The 22769-nt window shown below is 40.6% G+C and overlaps 1 protein-coding gene across 2 annotated transcripts in view; it reads right to left on the bottom strand.

Moving 5' to 3' along the window:
* LOC104839693 (chromosome unknown open reading frame, human C11orf49) overlaps window positions 1-16552 on the bottom strand; it is an 86028-nt gene extending 69476 nt beyond the window's left edge. For both annotated transcript variants that reach the window (XM_010580127.1, XM_010580128.1), the window contains exons 1-2: window positions 16499-16552; window positions 6761-6863 (exon numbers count right to left, since the gene is read on the bottom strand). In XM_010580127.1, the coding sequence (XP_010578429.1) occupies window positions 6761-6863; window positions 16499-16544 (149 nt within the window). In that variant the 5' untranslated portion in view covers window positions 16545-16552. The remainder of the gene's footprint in view (window positions 1-6760; window positions 6864-16498) is intronic.
* Window positions 16553-22769: the final 6217 nt, after the last annotated feature.

The following is a 22769-nucleotide window of genomic DNA, read 5'->3' as shown; positions in this document are numbered from 1 at the left end:
AATGGACTTTAACAGAAAGGCTTTGTGTCCATTAGCACCACTCTAAGTGGAGAAACATGCAACTAATAGAGGTTCCCCAGAAAGATTTGTCAACAAATGCAGTCCTGCAAATCCATGTACTCTGTGCAGAGAGAGTTTGAAAATGTCTCTCTCATAGCAACTCATTCACATTAGCTGCAAAATCTACTCCTCAGAGCTTCTGGCACAAGTGCTGTGTCTGAGTGCATATATTCATTCTCTTTCCACCGATAACTGAAGAGCAAAAGAGAGGCAGACAGCACTCTCAGGCAGTGCCCTAGGGATCAAGGAATCCCAAGTGAGAGCCTGTCGGGAACCATCAAGCACATTATACCAGCTGAAATTTTCAGCCCAAAGGGCTGCTTCACAGCTAGGTCATTGACAGCAGCATCTTTGCACCAATTGCATGGCTCAGTGCAGTGTTGCATTGAGTGTGATAATTTTGTCTTTTTCTCTCCAGAGCAGAAGACATGTAGGAATCCTGAGAGTTTTGGAGGAACACAGGAAATATTATTTTTGCAATCACTCATAAGATTATATCAGAGAGAATATCAGCATTTTATCTAAGAACCTGAAAGTATTGTTACCTCCCAGAGGCTACTGATTTGTTCAAAACACACAGAATTAACACAAAAAAACCCGAACACCAATGCCCCTCCCCCAAACAGTTTTACTGAGAAATTCTAATGAATGGCTCCATCTCTCAGGGAATCTGGCACAACCTGTCAAAGCCCTAAGGACCTTCTCATTACTATTTTTGCTCTTTATACTACAATTGTACAAAGCATGGACACAACGTTCTACAATGCTAGATGTTGTAAAGTACATGCAGTACAATATCACTTCTGTCTTGAAGAGCTTACACTATCCTTGCGAACAAGACAGAACAAGTTACTGTGAAAAGGGGAAAGATGCAGAGCAGACGACGGCAAGATGATGACGATGATAAGGCCTACAAACAGAGAGATGCAAAAAACCCCCCAAAAACTAAAAATTGATGGCTTTAAGCTAGCTCTGAGAATCTCTCCACTTTATAAGCAGATAATTCATCTTATTTCCAGTTGCCAATTAAGGTTGTCTTCAGCGAGTGGCTTATTTCTCATGGGCATCCCATCTGCCCTGTTTCTGGCGCTTCCCCCCGCCCTCCCCCGCAAAGGGTACTGAGACTATTTTAAAGAGGAGGACATTGTTTACTCTACAGATTTATTTAGGTAATGTTGTACAGCAGTACAGGACTGAACAAGCCAAAAGTTCTTCTGATACCAAAGCCTGTGTCACTGCTATTGCCAGAGAAAGTCAAGAGAGCAGTATCATATTTGTCTCTAAGGAATGAGTTGAACAAATTGTTCCAGCCAATCCAGACAACAAGAGAAAATGAGGTACTTTCATTGCTAGAAGTTGATACGTCTCACTATGATAACATCTTCCTATCCAAGGATCTCAAACTATATAGCACTGCCAGTCCTGCTACCATGAACAAAGCAAATATTCTTTTGTGTAGAACAGGGCTCTACACAGCACAGACGTGGTATTTTGAATTGCCAGGCACACAACAGATCTAAAAGCAGTATCTGACCCCCGACCGCCCCCCCCCCAAACACACACATCACAGACACCCTCTCAGATAAATATTAGCAAACTGTCACACAAGATCCAGCAGGGGCACTTCAAGTTAGAGCCAGCAGAAACATCCTTCACAGAAAAAGGGGATCTCAGACATCAGTTTGCGGAGCCCAAAGTAGTAGTGCTCCATCTGCAAGCTAAAAGCAAGATGTCTTTCTCAATCATGCTCCAGTTGGCAGGTGATCAGGAAGACATTTCACCAGACACAAAAGAAACAAGAAGTGTTTTGGGAGAAGAACATAGACAGAAAAATGCCTTTTCCTGTGTCTCTAGTTCACTTGTGTTTTGTTTATCAAATATACTATAAAAGTGATAGGAAGAAGAGTCTCCTGCCCAAGGTAAGTTATCGCTGATCAATACTTCTGAGCTTTCCAAAGAGTCTTGAACAGAGTAGCACATCTACCTGCAAACCAGAAGAGAAAGTTTCAAGCAAAGGGTTAGCCCAGAAGAAAAGCAAAAATTACTAGTAGGAAGTCTCTTGGTCAAAAATTTTTGTTGCTGCTTCTTCCAGCTGAAGTGAAAAAAAAGCCACACAGACTCCTTTAAGATCCCAGAAAATACAAAGTGGGATGCTATGCATATTCCCTCTCTGTGATCAAATGCATTAGCATGGGGGCCCTGTTTTTCTTCAGTACAGGAAAGATCAAGAAAACAGGATGATAAATAATGTATAGGAGGATCATGTCCCTTTAAGATATGTTGGCACAGAAGTTAGCCTGGAAGAAGTAAAGCAGCATTAGTGTGTAATTACACAGAGGGCTTTCAAGAGTCTGCATTTCATGCAGATTCAAAACCAGTGCAGAGATTTCTTGGGTTTGTAATGAACAAATACCAGTAGCATTTCAGCATATCTATAAAATCAAGACTAGTCCTAAGAGAGGCATTTTATTTGTTTAGCTAAAAGATGTGGATTAATTGGCAGAAGGGTGATTGATCTCTATTCCTGTAAGAGTCAGGGGTGAGTCAGATGAGGGAAGCCTCAAGGTACTCCCAAAATTGAAAGCAGATGTCCACATGATTGGGACAAATGAACAATGGAATAAAGTAGGAGAAAAAACATCCTTGAAGACTAAAAATATTCTGCAAGGAGAAACATAGAGATGAAGGTCAGCCCTCTGCAATCAGCAATCCTGGTGCTAGGCTGTGGGTAGCAGTAGAATACCTAGCCAATTTCATTGCCTAGAAACAACTAGAAACACTCATTGCCTGCAAAACACTTACTGCTTGATCCATACAGAGCTACATGACCACATAGTTTTCAGCTATGAAATTTCACTCAGGTAAGCTAAACCCCAACAAAATTTTCTTAACTACCCATAAAAATAGTTGTTGTAACTAGCACAAACATTTGAAGTGACTCATGGTGAGGTGGGGCATTGCAATGCATGATGCAGAGTCCATGATTGCTCGAGTCGTGAATCCAGCAAGAAAGGTCCATGGAACACCACTCTATTGAAAAGTGTGCCCTCTGAGAAGAGTTTGGAGAATATCTAACACCCATCCTTGACACACTAACTTCATTACTTCTGAAAAGTTACAGAACTCATTACTTTATCCCATGCACATTTAAAAAAAAAAAAGGGGGGGGGGAGAAAAAAGTCACTTTCTTGGGCCTTACTGCTAGCTTTCTAAACCCTGGGCTTGGTCTCTAATTTTAAGTGAGCATAAATAGAGAAAGCAAAATGTTAAAAACTGGACAGCTGTCCCAATCAAGTCCCTTCATCTCAAATCACTGCAGCATACTTCAAAATATGCACATGACAATCCTCTCACTTAGAATAACCTAGAACAAGGAAAACACTGGGAGAATGTAAACAAACCTTCTGGAATCTCACAAGTTATCTTTGAGTTTGAAGATACTGAGATTAAAGATAAAAATCAAGATCAAGCTTATCTGCTTGGCAGAGCAGGGTAGCCTTCAAAGCACAGCCTGAACAAATGTTGACAAGTTGCATGGATGAACAGAAATCTATTGGGCAGTGAGGGTTCACCACTAAGCCCTGTGAGCCTTTCGTAATAGGAAACTTTGTATTCTGAGTCTACCTACACCCATATTACTGATCATTTACTCTCCACTTTAAATAAAGAATCCCACATCTCAAATCTTAAGAGTTTCACAGCTCTCAAAATCACTAAGCCTGTTTGTGCTTTGGTACAGGAACACAGTTTGATCTGCTAACTCCAGACATACTAAAAAAAAAAAAAAAAAAAAAGCAAAAAGAAAAAAAGAAAAAGAATGACTAGTTCTATATTACTTACAGAAGAAACGAACATGCAGTCTTTTCCTGCCTTTCAAGAAATCAGAAGCTCTACAGAACACTCAGTGTGAACAAAAAGCCGTTATAGAAATTCACATCTTTCTTTGAAAATAAATGGGAAAAACACGATCTTCAGCACCTAAGTCGATCAGAGGGTTGTGCTCTATGGTGACAGTTTTGTTTGTTATAACAACCTTGAATTACTATTTACTCTTTCAAAGGTAGAAGAGGGATAGGAAATGAAAATAAGATGGTTATCATGTCATGAAGAAGAAATACTATAGAGAAGCAATGTGAGCAGTTTCAGAAAGCATGGAAGACCTCTTGCTCACCATTTAATTTTTTAAGTATATATGATCAGAAGTTTAGAAAAGGCCCTGAGGTGTCAGCTTCAAAGTAGGTGCAAACCAAATCCGATCTGGAGAGATGCCTGAATAACGAATTCAGCTGGGTATTTCAGAGCCACCTTGCCTTCAACTCTGGTAAAGAAATCCTGTTGGTGGGTGGAGGTCATTGTAGTCATGCTCTTTATCTTTCTTAAGCTCTTGTTTACTATTTGTTCAGCTGACTTATCTCAGTATTACTTTCTGTGGAAACTCACCTACATCAGGTGGAGTATTGTGATTCCCAATCACGTCAAGTGCACAGGTTGTACCTTCATTTGTCCCCAATACCCCAATGATTAATTCTCTGCAACCCCCACTTAGCAGCGACCACTGCAACTTGCTCAGAACATGGAAGTATACTGCTCATTGGTTTGTGTAGCCTGATACTATGCATTTTTTTAACTTTGGTAGTCTACAAAGAGGGAATGCAGAGTCGTTCTGAGAGTTTGAGCTACTTCATAAACAACAACAAAAAATATTATAAAATCCATGTAGTACCAAGTATTATTTGCTTCTAAAATAGATTTCTGAGGTCTTTTAAAATCAGTATTCATTCTAGTTACTAAGCTACAGAGAAATGTTAACAGTAAAACTAAACAGCCTTGATAAGCTGTTTGATTCTTCTAGTAAAATTGCCTTTATACTGTTTTGCATGGGTCTTCCAGATTTTGCAACATGGATCACTCATGCCACGTGAAAGTTGGAAGTACTTTGTTGAGAGCAAAAGAGATAACATACTACCAAGAAACAATATTTTCTTGTTACAGTGCCATCTATCTAAAAGAGCTGTTATACAAACAGATGTAGCAAGATAGCTGATATCTTACCTCCTCTGCCAAGATGGTCAAAATCACACTAGTCTTGGGGGGGGGGGAAGCTTTAAGAATTTCCCCTCCAACTTGCTGCAGTATTTATCTTAGTTACTCATTTACCAGTGAGAATCTCAGTTGTTTAAAAATTGAAAATGTACATGGGGCAAGAAAATATAATGCAAGTTGTCCAATCAGTCGAACTAGCAAGTTAGACCTCATTTGGAGATCAGATGGACACTGATGTGCAGAAAAAAAACAAAACACCCCCTTCCCCCCCCCCCAAAAAAAAAAGAAACTGTGGTCAACTGAGAAAGCAAGCTATTCCTATGCTTTGAGATCCTCTTCCGCTACTGTAGTACAGAAACTGTTGTGAAATACTCTACACATTGATTTGCCTCAGAAAAAGGTAACAGGAAGGAAGCAAGCAAGGCAAGATTTTCAAATGGGCATCAAAAGACAGAGACTTATAACCACTTGTCCTGGTTTCAGCTGGGATAGAGTTAACTGTCTTCCTAGTAGCTGGTACAGTGCTATGTTTTGAGTTCAGTATGTGAAGAATGTTGATAACACTGATGTTTTCAGTTGTTGCTCAGTAGTGTTTAGACTATAGTCAAGGATTTTTCAGCTTCTCATGCCCAGCCAGGGCACCTGACCCAAACTGGCCAACAGTGTATTCCATACCATGGGACGTCCCATCTAGTTTAGGAACTGGGAAGTGGGGGGCAGGGGTTCGCCACTGGGGGACTGGCTGGGTGTCGGTCGGCGGGGGGTGAGCAATTGCCCTGCGCATCATTTGTACATTCCAATCCTTTTATTACTACTGTTGTCATTTTATTAGTGTTATCATTATCATTATTAGTTTCTTCTTTTCTGTTCTATTAAACCGTTCTTATCTCAACCCATGAGTTTTACTTCCTTTCCTGATTTTCTCCCCCATCCCACTGGATGGGGGGGAAGTAAGTGAGCAGCTGCGTGGTGCTTAGTTGCTGGCTGGGGTTAAACCACGACACCACTGCAAGTACACACATTACCAACAGATCTTTAATGAAGCTGCCTGGAGTTTTAGACATTGTGCAATACATGATCAAGTTGGCAAAACATACAGCAATCGGCTGAGTCAACATCAACAACACTGAAGACCAGCACATAGCTTTCCCCCCCCCAAAAAAAAAATCTTTCCAAAGTAGTAGGAAGAGATTATCTGTGTTAATTATTATGTTCATTATTTAAGGACTTATGCAGGTTATAAGGGAGGAAGAGGCATTCTATTAAAGCATTCAATAGGCCAACAATCACACAAGAAGACAAAACAGTTCAAATTCAGAGAAAGGAAGAATGAGTGCTGCTGAAACCAGCAGCAGTCTCTGCTTTTGATACTAACAGCCTTGATTAAGGCAAGCAGAATTTGGTTTTCTATATGCTTTTAAAAGCTCTGTTCCCCAAAGTGACTGCTTCACATGAATGTTTGTAACAGAAGAGGTACTGAACTGTACGAAACCCATGCACGTTTCCGAAACATGCTCAGGCAGCCCTTGGCTAACCCAGTGAAATCCAGCATTCACAACATAATCAGCATGTGTCCAGCCCCATTCTCCATGTACCCTGCCTGTTTCCAAAAGCCCCCCTCAGACTGGCCCTATTGGCAGCATCCTGATGTACTTACTATTCAGTGAAGAACCTGGCAATGCCATACTGACTAATATCTTCTCTGTTCTCCAGCAGCTGGCTCACTGCATCCTCCATGTACGTGAGGACATGTCTTTGAGCTGCAAATAAAAGACAGTAAGAGACAGAAATTAGAATACAAGGGGCCTGCAAAGCCCAGAGCCAGACCAGCCTGGTTGTGTGCCTTACACAACAAGCCAACAAGCATTTGCTCCCTCAGTTAGAGAGTAGAGGTTTCATTCCCCCAGATATGGATAGTAAAATTCCTGACCTAAATCCTGCTTTCTTTCCTGGCTACACAGAGTTAGTCATTAACAGTGCTGACCCTTTTTCAAAATCCCCTGGGATTCTGGAAGTGAAGGAAGAGGAGAAGGAGTTGTGAGACTGCCTCACTGGAAAATGCTTACTCAAGAGAAGTTCCTGATCTCTGTTCTGAGTCACAGCCATCTTTCCTATACAGATTGTCAATGCTGTATTGATGGAGCTTTTGCAGAGCTTTAGGTGTTCCCTGCCCTTCCCTCCTTACCAAAGCCAAGTAGCTCTAAGGTTGTTCTGTAAAGTTTTTTTTCCCTAAAGGTGCAAATAAAAGTACATCTGTTTCCATACAAGCATCAATGAATGTTCTTGGAGTAGCAGGTGGGGAACAGGTCTCAATGCCAAGAGAGATTTATATTGCTCAAGAGTCAGTCTCAAATAGCTGCCTAAACCAAACATAAGGAAATTTCAGAAGTGGTGGATCTGCCAGTACTCAACCACAGAATGCCACTCACTTTTAAGACTATTGAGTAAAGATAGTTTGGGACAACACAAACCATTTTGCTGCTTCTGCAGGGGGCAGACTCTGTACAAACCAAGCATTTGCCAGGGAGGAAGCCACACAGATTTGCCACTGAGCCCCTTTGATGTTTTTGGCTAGAAATCAAGTTAGAGCAACAAAGAGCCGAGTCTGGGGTGATGCGCCAGCTACCACGCAGCAGACTTTCCAAATCTACAAGTTCAACAATCAGAAGACAAGTCACAACAAACCCAGGAAAATCATTCCTAACCTGGAAAGCACACAAACCCTGTTCCCAAAGCACACGCCTCCATCCTAAACACGTATGCTACTGCACCTTTGCAAGTAGTGTCGTGTCCTAAAAAGGAGCAGGAGATAACCCTTAGGGGATATAGGAAAGGCAAGGGCTGTTCTTGCTCCTTGCCAATCTGCTCCAGACTTGGCAGCATCATCCCCTCACCAGCAACTGGCCAACCTCAGACCCACATCAATATGCTTCAAACCATTTTAATTTGTGCTTAATATCCTGGTAAGCATCAAGCCTGCACCACTTGATACACAGCATGGAAGTCCCTTTCATCTTAGTGTGAGGCAGGTGGACTTAAAGAGAAGCCCGGAAATGATTATTCCCAGTGGATACAGTGATTAAAAGTATGTATGAACATTGATTGCTATCAGGGGATTTCTCTGCCTAGAACACTTTTCAGGACAATGGTAAAATTGGTTAAGCACACCCTGGAAAATACCTTGCAGCTGATAGCAAAATGGTGAGCCAAAGGTTCAAAGATATTATCTGGTACTAAAAGATACAGGGCGTAGCTTTATTTAATTATTTTAATGCAAAGGAATAAATTTAATTTATGTGAGTGATTAAAGAAAAATAGCTCTGCGCACCTGTGTCCCCCGAGGGAGGAATGAGTCGTGCAGCTCAGTCACAGGCTCAAGATAACAGCAACTGGGTAACTTTATTTCAGCCCATCCTTCCTCCCTCTTCTTCATGCAGCCCATCTTGCACTCAGAAACTGTCTTTTCAGGCCCCTCTTGAGCTGTCAGCGGTACCAAATTAAGCCAGGAAACGGTACTAGCAGACAGGCTTCCACTCATCTCAGCCTGCAATAACTTCTGCTCAACTGCAAAGCCATTCTCAAAACTTTGTGGGGAAGTATACACTCCTTTCATAGAATAGGCCCTATCAATGAAACATATATTTTTGTTATTTTGCTTCTTTAGAGTCATTAATCTCTCCCTTAAAAGCCTATGGGAATAGACAGGCATGGTCCCACAGTGCTAGAAAGCACAATGTGGCTGACCTCTATAGCAAATACCTTCGAGTCTGCTCCTGGAGAATAAATTAACTTTCAACACAGAATTTCAGACATTTCTGTCACACTTAAAAATGTACACATATAGACATGGGTCACTGTTGAATACAGTTGCTGGTAAAAGGGTACTTCTGTTAAGCTTTTTGTTGCATGGCCTAAGGATCCTGGCAAAGAACCTCTCTCCCTATTTCCCAGAACGTAGGTAGAGGCGTGGGGCGGGGAAGAAATTGGTGAGCAGAGAAACTGAAATAAAATAGCACTTGCAATCTCCTTGAGAAGTCTCTCTCTTTGGCTCTTCGGCTGCTGTGCTATTATCCAGGTAGCACAGTTCACACTGCCAAACCAAATTCCAGCTCTGGCTTCCTGTTCGTGGGCTGCCCAGTTCCATGGAATGGTACGAGTAGTATGTTTTATAACCCAACCAACTCTACCCTACACAGAAAAGTCATAGAATAAAATCTAATATGCAGGCAGGTTCTAGCAGGCCAGAAAGGCAAAATAAAGTGCCAGGAGTCTGGTTATAGCAAAATAGTAGTTCCATAATTTATACAAATGGTACTTTCCATAACAAACACTGGAACCATACTGGAACATTAACTGTTTATGCAAGCAGAGTTATAAATCCGTGAGGTCCTGTGCAAAATAAATGAGATGATTCATATGTTTTAATAGTTTTTGAAAATTCAGGGAGATATGGTGTATTGGTATACATGTTGCTCATACTTTTGAGGCTCACTTTGCAATAATAAGGCAGCAAGTCCAAATCAGAATGTAAAGCCCAAATACTCACGCAATTGTGCTATTACAGCTTGCTGTCTCTACTCATTTTCTTCCTGATAGAACTCCTGTATACTGCAGCTTCCACACAGGAGGTGTTACAACAGGTTATCATCCTCAGCTTTTATTTGTTTATGGCTTATCGCAACAAAGGTTCTCCTCCTTACTCGTACAAAACTTTCTAAAGCAATCTGTATTTGCCAAACTCTTTCCTGAAATCCCATGCAACTACCCCAAACAGTAAGTAAGCGTGCCTGCCACACTCATTTGGTAGGTGCTACTCTTTTTTGTCAGATTTAAGAACTACCAGGCAGATTTCACAGAAGGATCTCACGGATTAAGTTCACAGAGGAGTCTTCGGGCAGCCCGTGACCTAATGTTAAGTAGATAGCTTTGCACGGAATATTTTAATTCTTATCACTAAACCACTAGCAGCGAGGTTACAGTTAGAGCCTCTGTTCAATCAGTAGCAATATATACAGTACAGCTCCTCCAAAGCTGGCCACTGCAGCACTTAGGTGAATGGCCTCTGGTGGTAATACCACCACACTCACATTCTCACACCCCACCATCACTCACATGCCCAATGTTTAAAGTGAATTTTGGAATTAATCCACTTTCAGCTTAGAACCAAATTCAGGCAGGGCTGAACAGTGGCTGTTCAATTCAGACCAAATTATATAAATCTCCTCCATCTTATAAGTAAAAGGAGAAACGAGGATTACATCCACAGTCAATCCACAATGTCTATGGACATCACAACAACAGATTAGACAATCACAACTAATTCCATTTAGCCGTAACTGCACCAAATCATTTCGCATGTGTATTTAAAATAGCAAAAATAGTCCTTTTATAAGCCATCAAATTACTTGTTTCAATCTTTTTATGAGAACAAACAATCTGTTAATTCTTAAGTTTGATTACAAATACTGTAAGAACAAGCATTGATACTTGAAAAATCTTGAGGGAGAATTTAATGCAAATAATACCACTGCATGAAACAGAATATATGCACTGAAATTCTCAAAGCCAGAAATTCAGGAGGAAGGAAGAATACATGTCACTTTTAAGTAATGATATTGCGTATATGTAATATTTTTATTATCAGCAGTGCTGAGGAACGGAGAGGATTAAGACCTTGGAAGTGCCACAGTACTGTTTGTGTCAGTTACATGATACCTACTTCAGCATGTATTGGCAACACAATCACGTTAACCGTACTGGTTTTGCATATTAGTTTCCCAGTTTTACAACTTAGATGCATCTCCCTAATGCTATGTTGATAAGAAGCTTCTCTTTCCAACAGGTTTGCCTTTTCTAAAGGAAGAGAAGAAAGACTGAAGATCAGTATATCAGCACACTTACCAAGAAGTGATGCTGCCTGTCATACTTGAAAGGAATAGCAAACATGGGACGGCCAATAGATGCAATAAAAACAGCAGCAGATGTTGCAAAAGAAAAATAAAGTGTGCCAAATGACCTGAAGAAAGAGTATGATTGGAATAAGTTGGTATCAGATAGTAAAACACGAATCACATACCTTGTTTAAAGAAGCAGCAGAACAGAGCTCTGTAGTGGAGGTAAGTATTTATCAAATTATTATCAAATCAGCTAGCCACATTATTGCTCAACTCTTCATGAGAGATGACTTATTCTGGAACATGAGCTGCCTACCAAAACAATTTGTACTGTATGTACATAACAGGGCTTTTTTTTTAATGGCTGGTTCATTCCTGGCATAACTGAATATATTGAAAAAATCAGGTGGGAATTCCTGGATAATAAGACCAGCTTTTATTAGTGATTTGCCTCCTCCTCAACTGAAATGCTGAAAATACACACTATTTGATGCAATTAATGTTAAGATTCATTTCAGTTATCAGAAGTTCAAGAGCACAACAAGCTTTAATGTATTTGGAATACTTCTGCCATTTTTTAATCTCTGAGAGCATATAAAGTAACAGCTAAATACTAATTCAGAATTTATTCTGAACTGGAGCTTAACTAAGGACACTACTGTATTATGCACATAGGAAAGTCACATCTATAGTAACACAAAACCAATTTCATACAAATATTACCAAAACAATAATGATGCAAGAGGGAATTAGTAAGGATACAAACTGCAAGAACAAATTCATGTCAACTCTGGAAGTTTTTCCAGCATTAATGGTCTTTCAGGATGCTCTTTTTAATGTTTCAGATATCATTAAGGATTTCACCCATTCTCATTAGGGATTTAATCTCTTCAGATATCGCTAAGGGATGGCCTGAGCAAGAGAAGTATGTAAACAAAACGATCAACTTAAAAGCTAAATCACTACAGCTGTAGTTCCTTCCAGCTTTGCACAGCTTCACAGTGTAACTTCCCATTAACCCTGAAAAAAAATTTTTTTTTTGAAGTACAAGTAGACCTTGTCACACCAAAGATAACACTATGATGCGAGACATCCGCTGTTACTCAGGAACACATGCTAAGAGGCCACACAGTATAACTATACTGTATTTCATACTTTCACAGTTTCAAAACCACTTTCAACAAAAAGTTTAATAAATGTTTCAGTTTATAATTTAATCTTGACCATAACTGAAAATTTGTTTCAAACAATTAATCAGCATATTTGTCACAAACCACGACATTGTACTTTTTCAGTTTGCACTCCTGAGACTGCACACAGACTAACTTAATTGTCTAAGTCCTTCCAGCAGACCACCTTCTGCAAGATGTTGTATAGCTGCTAGAAATCATCACCTCACCAATGCAAAATTGTTGAGCTATCTTTTTTTTTAAAAAAAACAAAACAAACTGAATTTATGCTGTGTATTATTAATGTTGTGGAAGTAACTGTCATTCCAGCTTGCTATAAGGCATTAAGTAGCCTAATGGTTCCCTACCTATTCATACTCAAATGTAGAAGGACTATGTACTCTCCAGTTCTGGAACTGTACCTCAATCAGGATCAGATTTCACCTGTTACCTTTCAAGTTAAGGTGGAAGTCCTGTAATGCAACAGCAGGTTTGGAGACGAAATCTCCATCTTTTGGAGAAAGTACTAGACTGAGTCTAAGAAGATTCAAACTTAACTAACATTTCTACATGCAAACAAACCCCTGTGCATCAGTGGGGAAGTCATTTATCTTCCACGTTATAGTTGTCCTATGTGTACAACAGGGCAAGAAATTAAAAAAAAATAAAAAAAATAAAAAAAGGCATTCTCTTCTGCTTTTTAGACCATAAACTGTTTCAGCGAGAGTGCCTCACAGAAGCTCATCAAATATCTAGACTAAGAGGAGACTCAGTATCAGCTGAGATGCCTGGATAACAACATAACCTATACATTGATTATGCTGTTAAAGAAAACTATTGCACTTGGACTTTCCAAATCAGTATTTCTTAAGACTGTTCAGAAGAAAAGTAAACCCTAGGTACCTGCAAAGTCTCCACACAACTGAAGTTCTCTGTCGGGAGGTACTCAGTTTTGTAAAAGCACCAATACCATGAATGTTCTTTCTAATCATGAAGCCTGAGACCTCTTATGAGAGAGATGAGGAAACACAACCATGTTTCTGGCACTCAATAGCCCCATGCTTTACTGATAAGGCATTTCCCTAACAGAGTATTTGTGTTCTTACATGTCTCATATTGGCAAAGGAAGAAAAGAAAGCACATCCTGGAGTTGGGGAGTAGAGGGGAGGAGAATCCAGAGAAAAATAAAAGTTCAAAAATTTGCAATAATCTACTGCTTTTTCTCCATAACAGGGAAGGGGGCGGGGGGGGGGGGGGGGATAAAATTTGAAGCTTTAGAAGACAGCTGCATGAGCAGAACAATACACTAAGTGCTCCATTGCCTGCTATAAATAACTAAGCAATCACCAGTTATTAAACCATAATGAGGAAGGCATGGAAAAGTATCTCAAATAGGCCTCATTTTGCCTACTGTAGTTCCAGTCTCATTCATTAAATGAGAAACACATTTTCATCACTATCCCCAAACACTAAATGTTGTTTATTCAGTGAAAATACTGTTTAAAATGTCCTGCTTGTTACAACATCTTCACTGTAGCCTTTCTGCCAACTCTGCAGACCTCATCTCCTTTCCTATTCACTGAGTATCAGTCATCTCTGTTCTACTTACTGTCCCACAATCATTGTGGTATGAGATGTGTTGCCCTGATTTTTATTCTCCAGGAACTCTGCTGTACCAAAGCTTTGCTATTATTTTTCATCTTAAGTGAATGCTTAATTCTCTCCCTGTTCACTTCTATTTTAATTCACAACTGCTTTTATCTCCCTCAGCATCCAAACTGGATGTGAAAGAATCATCTCAAATAGGAAAGGGAAAAAAAAAAAAAAAGATTAATGCAGCAAGTAGCATGTAATGTTATTTTGGCCACTCGTTTTATTTGTTGGCCTGTTTTTGATATTGAAAAAGGAAAAAGGGAAAAAGAGGTTAGGTGAAGTTTGCCCATTCCAGGTCAGGAAAGACAGTGTCATCTGATCTGGGAGACTCAGAGAATACCTTATGTGGCAGCCTGGGGCAACACAACTTCAGAATAAAATTACAGAAAGCAAAACTTATCACAATTGCTTACAACCCCACATCAGACAACTACATTAACAAGACTTTGAGGCACACAATAGAACAAATCCAAAGAATGGTGACTTCAGAATACCAGGTCAATGTAGAAAACATAAAAGCATCTTATGAAAACATGTGGGGAGATGTGTTTATGGGGGGCGGGGGGCAGGGAGAGTTGGGGTTTTGTGGGTTTTGTTTGTTTTTTAACCACTTTCCTACTGCTGATACACAATTCATTCAGTAGGATCTGTAAGCAGTTTGATAAGTTACAAAGTCTCATGAAGACAAAAACATTGTTATTGGTAACATTTACAGCTAATAACAATACTGTAATGTAGCAGACACTTTTTGCCCCTCTAATAGACAACAGATATTGCAACCTAAACAGAAGGACATACTACGTGATCAACAGAACAAGCTCTTATACAAGTTATTGCTCAACCTGACACGCTTACATGTGTGTCTTTTTCTGACCTCAATGTCAGAATAATTTTGAAGGTTTTACAAAATGAAAAGGGAATGGTAGATCAGCGTGTGGAACAGAGATAAAAGGTGGCTCACTTTAAGTAGGCTAATAAAGCTGCTTGCACCTAACAATCTTGCACATCTCTTAGAACTCATTTCTCAACTTCAGATGTTAAACAGAAAACTGGTTTATTCTTACACTTTAAGAATTTTTTGTCTGCTTCCTAGATTGTTTTGAGTGATTCAATCCTTACTGTCAAGTTTCACACAAGTAAAAGTTAAGTGCCTATTTCATTAAAAACAATTAAATTAACCTAAAACCAAGTTGGCTCATTAAAAAAAAGAAATTTTGCAAGTTTCAGCCTAGAGCAACTCTGGAAAAGTTATGAGTCTCTCTATTAATGCGTAGGTTGAAAATGCTGATGTAGTGTGATAGAGTAGCACAAAACCAAAGGGTGTATCTACATGGCACACTGCAATACTGTTCTCGAATACCTGAACTAGCTCCAGAATTGAAATCAGCAATAAGAACTTCAGCAAACTGAGTCTCCTGAGAATCACCCCAAACAGAGCCCTAAACAAACTCTTCTTTCTGCCTTGAGTTTCCTTAACACAGAATAGCATTGCAGCTATGCAGGTATGCACAAAGTACCCTAACAGCAGCCTAGCAGCAATACCACAAAGAGATTCTACTCTAAGATGAATTAGATCACTCCTTTGCTTAAATACTTCATCTCTCTTTAGTGCTATGATGTGCTTTGAAAGAACAGTTGGATCCCTCCTCACTGACACTATTGCTAGGCTGAACAAACTAAGCTCTGTTAGTCTCCTCCCTGCAAGACAGGTTTTCCATTTACTGGAAGCCAGCAGTGTTTCTCTAGTTTTGTCCAGAGACAGCAAAATCGTGTGGAACAAGTAGCACAAAGCAATCCATGCCATTTCTGACCTTTCCTTGTACAAGAAAGCCACAGTAAATGATGTATACCTTTATAACAGTCATTACCAAACAGCCTCTTAGGCCTAGAAAGTAATGGCTGAAGAGTTTCACTTCAAAAATACTGTCTTGAACACATTCCAAATGCTTACTACCTGTAATTCATCTCCTCTTTAGGAATTAAATGAAGTCATATTGACATTATTCCATCCTAATTATTTTTGACACATTAACACCGAATCACTTCGCTCCTTAGTTTCCTGGAACATCAAGCAGTAACACAGACTGTTAGAATCAGCTTAAAAGGATGTAGTCTGCAAGGGAGCGGCTGCTTTGTAAGTTAAAAGATTTCCATTTTACGTGGGAAACATTACCAACGTCACCTTATTTCAGAAAAAAAGCCATCCTTACACATGCTGGGAAATGAGCATAAAATACGGTTGCTTATGTAGACCTGGGAGCAAAACAGGTTGGTAATGGGCCAAATAAGGTTACAGTCTACCATGGAGCAGCTGGACGTTGCTTGTTACTACTCACATCGCAAATGTGACAGGAGAGGAGACCGCAGCTCACCTCCCTCAGGCCGGCGCTGCCTTCATCTAAGGGCAGCGGCCCAAGAGGGCCCCACAGCCCTCCCACCTCAGGGGAGCACCCGGGGAAGCAGCGCCCTACGACACCGAGCTGTAACCCCCTCCCGGTGCCGCCCCCTCCCCAGCCGAGAAGGCGGACACGGAGTCACTCCTGAGGGGTGAGGCCGCTCGCCGCTGTCCTCGGGAAGGCCAGGCCGGGCCGGGCCACAGTCACCCCCGGCCCCACCGAGCCCTCTCCAGGGGACGAGGCCCGTCGGGGCGCTACCCCGCCGCGTCTCCCCGCTCCTCACCCAGGTACTCGGGCCCCGGCAGCGACAGCCGCTCGGGGCTCAGCATCCTCCCGCCGCCGCTCCCTCACAGTTTCCGTCCGTTTCCAAGGCGCCCGACGCTCCCAGCGCTCAGGGCCCGGCGCTACTCGGCCGCTCGCCCCGGCTGGGAACACGCCCCTATGCCGCCAGGGTTCCGCGCCTAAAACCGCCCGGGCAGGCGCGGCCTCAGCCCCCGCCCCGCTCCTACACCCCCGAGCGGGGCCACGGTGGGCTTTCCCCGCCAGCCCGGCCGGTCTGTACAGGTTAGAGGCTGCGGGCAAGGCTGGGAGGCCGTGAGTGGTCTCTGTGGTGGATGTCTGTGGAGGAGTGTGGTGACATGGCGGCCTGGCCTTGAGGAAGGGGTTGTTGGCAAGATGGCGGCCTGGCTGTGAGGAAGGGGTAGGCGTGATGCCCTGCGCAGTGTGCTCCAGGGCCGAGGGACGCCTCAGAGGGAGAAGAGCTAGTGAAGCTGAAGAGCCAAAATGGCACAGGGAGATGCATGTGTGAAGTCATTCTGCCTAGATTTAGGTTGGAAGTCAGAAGGTGCCTAATGGCAGGGGCTGTTGGGACTACAGCTGTGGGGGAAGCACCCTAAGGTGAAGGTGAATGGTAATAAGTTAATGAAGGGCACTGTGTAGCACCCTTGTCCCAGAGAGCAGGGACTGAACAAGGTGACCAAGGAGGTCCTTTACAGCTGTGTCCTTCTGTCCATACCACTCCTCTCCCGGTTTTTTGCAACCCTTGTCCTCAGGTGAGGGAGGTGTGGGGAGCATCAGAAATCGTCCTTCGTTCCCATGAAAGTAGAAATTAGTAGAAAAGTCCTGAGCCATAGGGGTCTTTCTGTTCTTGTCTGGGAAAAGCCCTTGTCCCTGGATGTAGGAGAGGCAGAGCACTTCACATGGCTGGAAGCAGGCCTGCTGGGCTCGTCTTCCCCAGAAGCTGATGGGGCTAAAATTCCCAAATTACTTTGCAGTTTATTGCATTGCCATTAGAAAAATCCCAGCCCAGGATGTAATCCAGGGAGTTTAAAAAAGGAAAAGAGGACTGGAAGTGATGTCTATGTTTTTACTGACAAAGGCAAAAGAACAGAAAATAAATAAACTACTTGTGCATGCATATAACCTGCCTTTATTCCATTGGAGGAAAGAGCTGAGTGTGACTATTGGCAACTCAACTTTAATCTATACTCAAAGAACAGCCACAGTTAAAAAGGGCAAACAGGATGTTATAACTTACCTATTCGTATCCCCGCCCAGAATTGCCTGGACCACTCCGCTGCCTTTGGCTTGTTCTGTCTTTAAAAGGATGTGGGTTAGATGATAGAAGTATTTCAAAGGTGGGAAGAGAGGATAATTTAGGGAGCAGACAATGAGACACTCCAGAGTGAAGAATGATTGGAAAAATGTAAGATTGTCTTAAAAGAGGATGGGCATAACATACAAAATGATGTTATCTGAAATTATTTGTGCTACAATGAATCATAGAATCATTTAGGTTGGAAAAGACCTTTTAAGAGCATCAAGTCCAACTGTAAAGCTAACACTGCCAAGTCCACCACTAAACCATGTCCCTAAGTGCCACATCTACATGTCTTTTAAATACCTCCAGGGATGGCGACTCAACCACTTCACTGGGCAGCCTGTTCCAGTGCTTGACAACCCTTTCAGGGAAGAAATTTTACCTAATATCCAATCTAAACCTCCCCTGGCACAATTTGAGGTTGTTAAAAACTCATATTTGTTCAGTTTTGCAGTTTGTGCATTTGGTTATAGGCTATAAATTTAAAGACAGGAAATTTTTTATAATAGATACAATTAGATTGTAGACTACATTGACACAAGATATTTTTGAGGCCAGGAATTCAGCAGAATTTAGAAGAGAAGTAGATATTTTCAAGCAGAATGAGAAAACATAGGACTATGTTGTTACATATAAAAGCATGGGGGAAAAAAAGAGCACAATATCTGTAAGAATATGAACTGTCCTACTTCACAGTGAAGCCAATTGTCTGACTAATGGGGGTTTGGAAAACATTTTTCCTAACATGATGTCTATTCCATAACTGCTCGCTTTAGGGTTTCTGGCACTTTTCAGTGAGGTATCTGGGTTTTGGCCACTGTTGGAGAAGAGAAACGGAATTTGATAGACCCCCTGTGATCATTAGGTTTAAGAGCACAGTTCCTCCACTTTTAAAACTAGCATCAAGTTCTCTATTTTCACAAGCAATCCTTTAGCATCAGCCAGGCAGTTTCACTGGTGTTCAAAAGCCAAATCCAAAAGCCTTCCTCTCCCATATTGCTGGTCAGCTGAGCTGGTAGAAGCCTTCCACAGGTTGTGCACTGTTTCTTTTTTGTTGTTTAAACCATTTCTGTAAACCACAATTTATCCTTGATCAGTATCTGGAGCACTCATTTACAAGAGGCCTTTAAAGTCCAGTTTTAAATACTACATTCTAATATCTCTCTGGGATCTTTTTTTCTTGTTACTGTTTGGTCTCTACGGGTTGGACTTTGTTATTTCCTTTAAACCAGCTAAGGGAACCCTTTTGGACACTGAGCCCATTTGTGGTTTTAATAACGATAAGTTTCAGTAGTAGTGGCGCCTGACTGTTAACGACTCAAAGAAAACTATATAAAAACAAGATGTCGTTTCTGGAGCCATTTATAGACTTCACTGTTTACTATTATTTCTCTCTGGGCTTGCCAGAGCCAGGATTAGGTGATGTAACAGATCAGCTGCAGCACTCACCTGTTCTCCCACACTCATGACCTGAAAAGGGAGAAATGCTGCCAGCCTGGCCATAGGTATTAAGTTTGTTTTCCCATATTGATTTTAGAACCCTAGACTAGTGCATTTTAATAAATTGAGAAGGCTTTTCTGGGTCACTGGAAAACATCTGCAAGTTTAATAGCTGCCCCAAGAGGGGCAATTCTAACAGGGGCTTAATGTTCTTTTGGACCCAGCTGGAAGAATGATGGTGAAAAAAACTGCGTTTTTCTCTGTCACAACCCCTTGGTAGATTCAGGGGGGTTGGAACTAGATCAGGGGAGTTGGAACTAGATGATCTTTAAGGTACCTTCCAACCCAAGCCATTCCACGATTATCAGAGGTACAGGTCTCACTTTAGGGCAAGCCTATGGAGTATGCTTTTAGGGTCACTATCTACCCTGGGAATCATGGTGGTACTTACATCTCTTAACTAAAATCGCTGAGATTTTTCTACCAGGGATGTTTGGCTATCCAAATCAGTCTTTCAGGAAGGGTCAGTTGGACTACATTGATAGATTTTGTGCACACCGTCTTTCAGAGTTAATGTGACCTTGATTTGATTTAGCTTAATTCACTTCAAAGTGTGGTTTAAGTAGTCTTTCAGAAATCATACCTTTAGGTAAATTGGGCTAATTTACTTATATAAGAGCCCATGTGACCACAAGTTTGAAAATAGTCAGTGGTATAATTTAAATTATGTCATGAAAGAAAATTTCTATATTAAGTTATGATGCACAGACTGAAAAACTCCTTTCTGTGTCAGTTTTATAAGTGTTTCTCAGCAATTTAGCTCAAATCAGATTTCTATTTTCCTCCATTCCCACATAGTTTGCCCCCACTATGTTAATTGCTTAGCTTACTCTTTGCTGGTTTTATGTTCACCTTCCTAAATGATATTACCAATGTTGAGCTGAAATATTTTCCTTTTATTAGCCAAAGTTCTCCTGAGAAACAGCTCCTCTTTCAGAGAGAGTATTGTATAGAATAATAAAGAGGACTAGATATCAAGCAACAAATTCCAGAGGAAATGCCTTGTTTTAAACAGACTGAGTCACTTTGTCTGGCTTCTATTACTTTTTCTTGGAATGAAATATTTTATTTGCTTAGAAATTTAATAATTGTTGCTAAAGTAGTAACAATAAAGCCTAGACGTATCAGAGGAAACTTAACTTTTCTATTTTTTTTTTTCTTCAGGTGACAGTTGGAAATGCTGTTGCTTTAAGCATTGCAACTACAATGTACAAAGAACTAGGCTGTGGGCAGTTTTCAGTCCTGTTCCATCTGCCTTCTATGAAATTAATGTAAGCCAGTTTCACAGAAACATTAGAAAACTGTCTCTAGCCTTGTTCATCCTTTGAGTGTCCAAAGCTTAGCTTTTGAAGTTTGGTGGTACTTTGTATTTTTTGAGGCTTCCCACACGTTTGCCAGCTGAGCTTTACCTAGTACATAATAATTAATAAAATTGCAGGTGTGATAACAAAATGTGTTTATCTTAAGATAATGTGCTTATCTTTAAAACAAATCGTACTGAGAGGAGAAAAACATTGACTTAAACAACTGTCAATCTTTATTGATTATCTATTATTTTGGGCACCATAGCAGAGATAAGTTTTGAGGAGAGATCTGAAGAAATGGAGAATAAGAGCTTCATATGCTATTATTTATGTAAATTATTGGAAATCTTGTAAGTGAAATTAGGATTCTATTACGCAAGACATTTTAAAAATCAATGGCGCTGAAGCTGGATGATTCATTTATGAGTCAGTTGCAAACTCATAAAAAACTCCCATTAAATTTCTAATTTAATAATTATTTTTATGAATTATGACCAAAATCTCTAAACACATGCACTAAAAATAAGATTAGCTTAAATAAAAAGGTCAGCCAAAATGACAATGAAATTATGTGATGAAATCCACATTTTTATATTGTTGATTCCTCAGGAGACATTTACAGAGAAAGATCCAGTACTTCTAGTGCCTATCCTAATCTGAACCTTCTCAAGATGAATGTTTGATCAGGTTCACATGCAGCACAGTGGTTTCATACAAGTAAACCAATCATTTTTCTCTAATAATGCAGTATTAATACTAGTTTATCTCTTCAGGTAAAACCTAGACAAACAGATAGGACTTACTTACATTGTTAAGATCAACGGACTTTAGAGAAATAAGATTCACAAAGTTTCTTAATGCTAACATCTGCCACAAGATGAAATCTGGAAACAACTGCTGTGTTTTCCAGCTAGTGATAGGACATGATGACAGCAGCAGCTCTCTTTAGTCAGCATTTGTACCATTAAAGGGCTTAAATTTTACACCTGTAATTGTACCTGGAAGTCTTAAGTCAAGAATATACTTAACTGGTAAGATATCATAAGCATGCAGGAAGCTGTACTGTGAACATTATGCCATCATAATTTATTTTTTATTTACTAGTTTAGCTGTATTTTAATCTGGATTGCTGAGATTTTATTTTTCCCCTTGAAGTGGTGGACAGAAAGAAAGCAAGAAGAGATCTGATCTAATTTTAAGGTCTCTCTATATTGATGAACTTTACGTTCACCTGAGGGTTTAGGTCTAATCAAACTCTCAGATCCTTGTATTTTAAATATAAGTTGTTAGGGAAAAAAAAAAAACTTGAAACGTTCCTCTACTCCACAGTCATAGGAGTACTTCTAAATTCTGGGTGATCTGCTTATGAGAAGAGGGAATATTATTATGACAGGTTCTGTGGCTTATGGAGGCCACATCTTCATTTTAAAATCAAGGGTAGCTGTAAGTTGTATGATAGATTCCTGGCATGTATTAAATGTACTGTCCAAATTCTGGTTGGTTTTGAGCTTACTGTTAGCACGCAAAGTTGGCTTTTTTGTAACAGCAAACTGTTGAAAGACTCTCCTTCAGTTTTTGTTCCCATTATCTCGTCAGGAAGGAAAGGACAACATCTTTAAAAGTACTTAAGTACCAAGCAAGTGACCCTTCTCTGCTGGAATGCTGCCCCAGTAATGATGCAGAGAAGAAAAACAGCCATTTCTGGCAGAGTTTGCAGGATCTCTCATCCCAAACAAAAAAGTCTAAAATGCCTGGTAAAAATAAATATCACTATGAAATTCTGGCATGGGAAACATTTCTGACAGCCAAGGCTTAGCTCATCCTGGGGGGTGACCCAAGAAGGCCTGCAATTTTCATTTTTCATTCCTATTCATCGAATGTTCCTTGCAAACTTAAGCTGCCAGACTGTGTTATCTATTAGACCAGGTGTCTGCGTGAGAAAATTATAAGTAAATGACTCTGTGTGTGTGCAAGAGAGTAGGCAAATCTATGTGGGAGTGAGCTATTGCTTCTTGGGCTGAAGTGAAGCAGTAACTCTGACAGCTGTACTGGCCAGCTCTTATGGGAAACTTTCTGTGTGCAGTACAGAGATTTTGCACATTCATAACACTCTGAAGGTATTTTGTCTTACAACATCTACATGGAAAAGC

Source organism: Haliaeetus leucocephalus, unplaced genomic scaffold, assembly GCF_000737465.1.
Source record: "Haliaeetus leucocephalus isolate CR32 unplaced genomic scaffold, Haliaeetus_leucocephalus-4.0 Scaffold696, whole genome shotgun sequence".
Classification (NCBI taxonomy): domain Eukaryota; kingdom Metazoa; phylum Chordata; class Aves; order Accipitriformes; family Accipitridae; genus Haliaeetus; species Haliaeetus leucocephalus.
The sequence above is the reverse complement of the archived record's forward strand: the minus strand, read 5'-3'. Positions and strand labels throughout refer to the sequence as shown.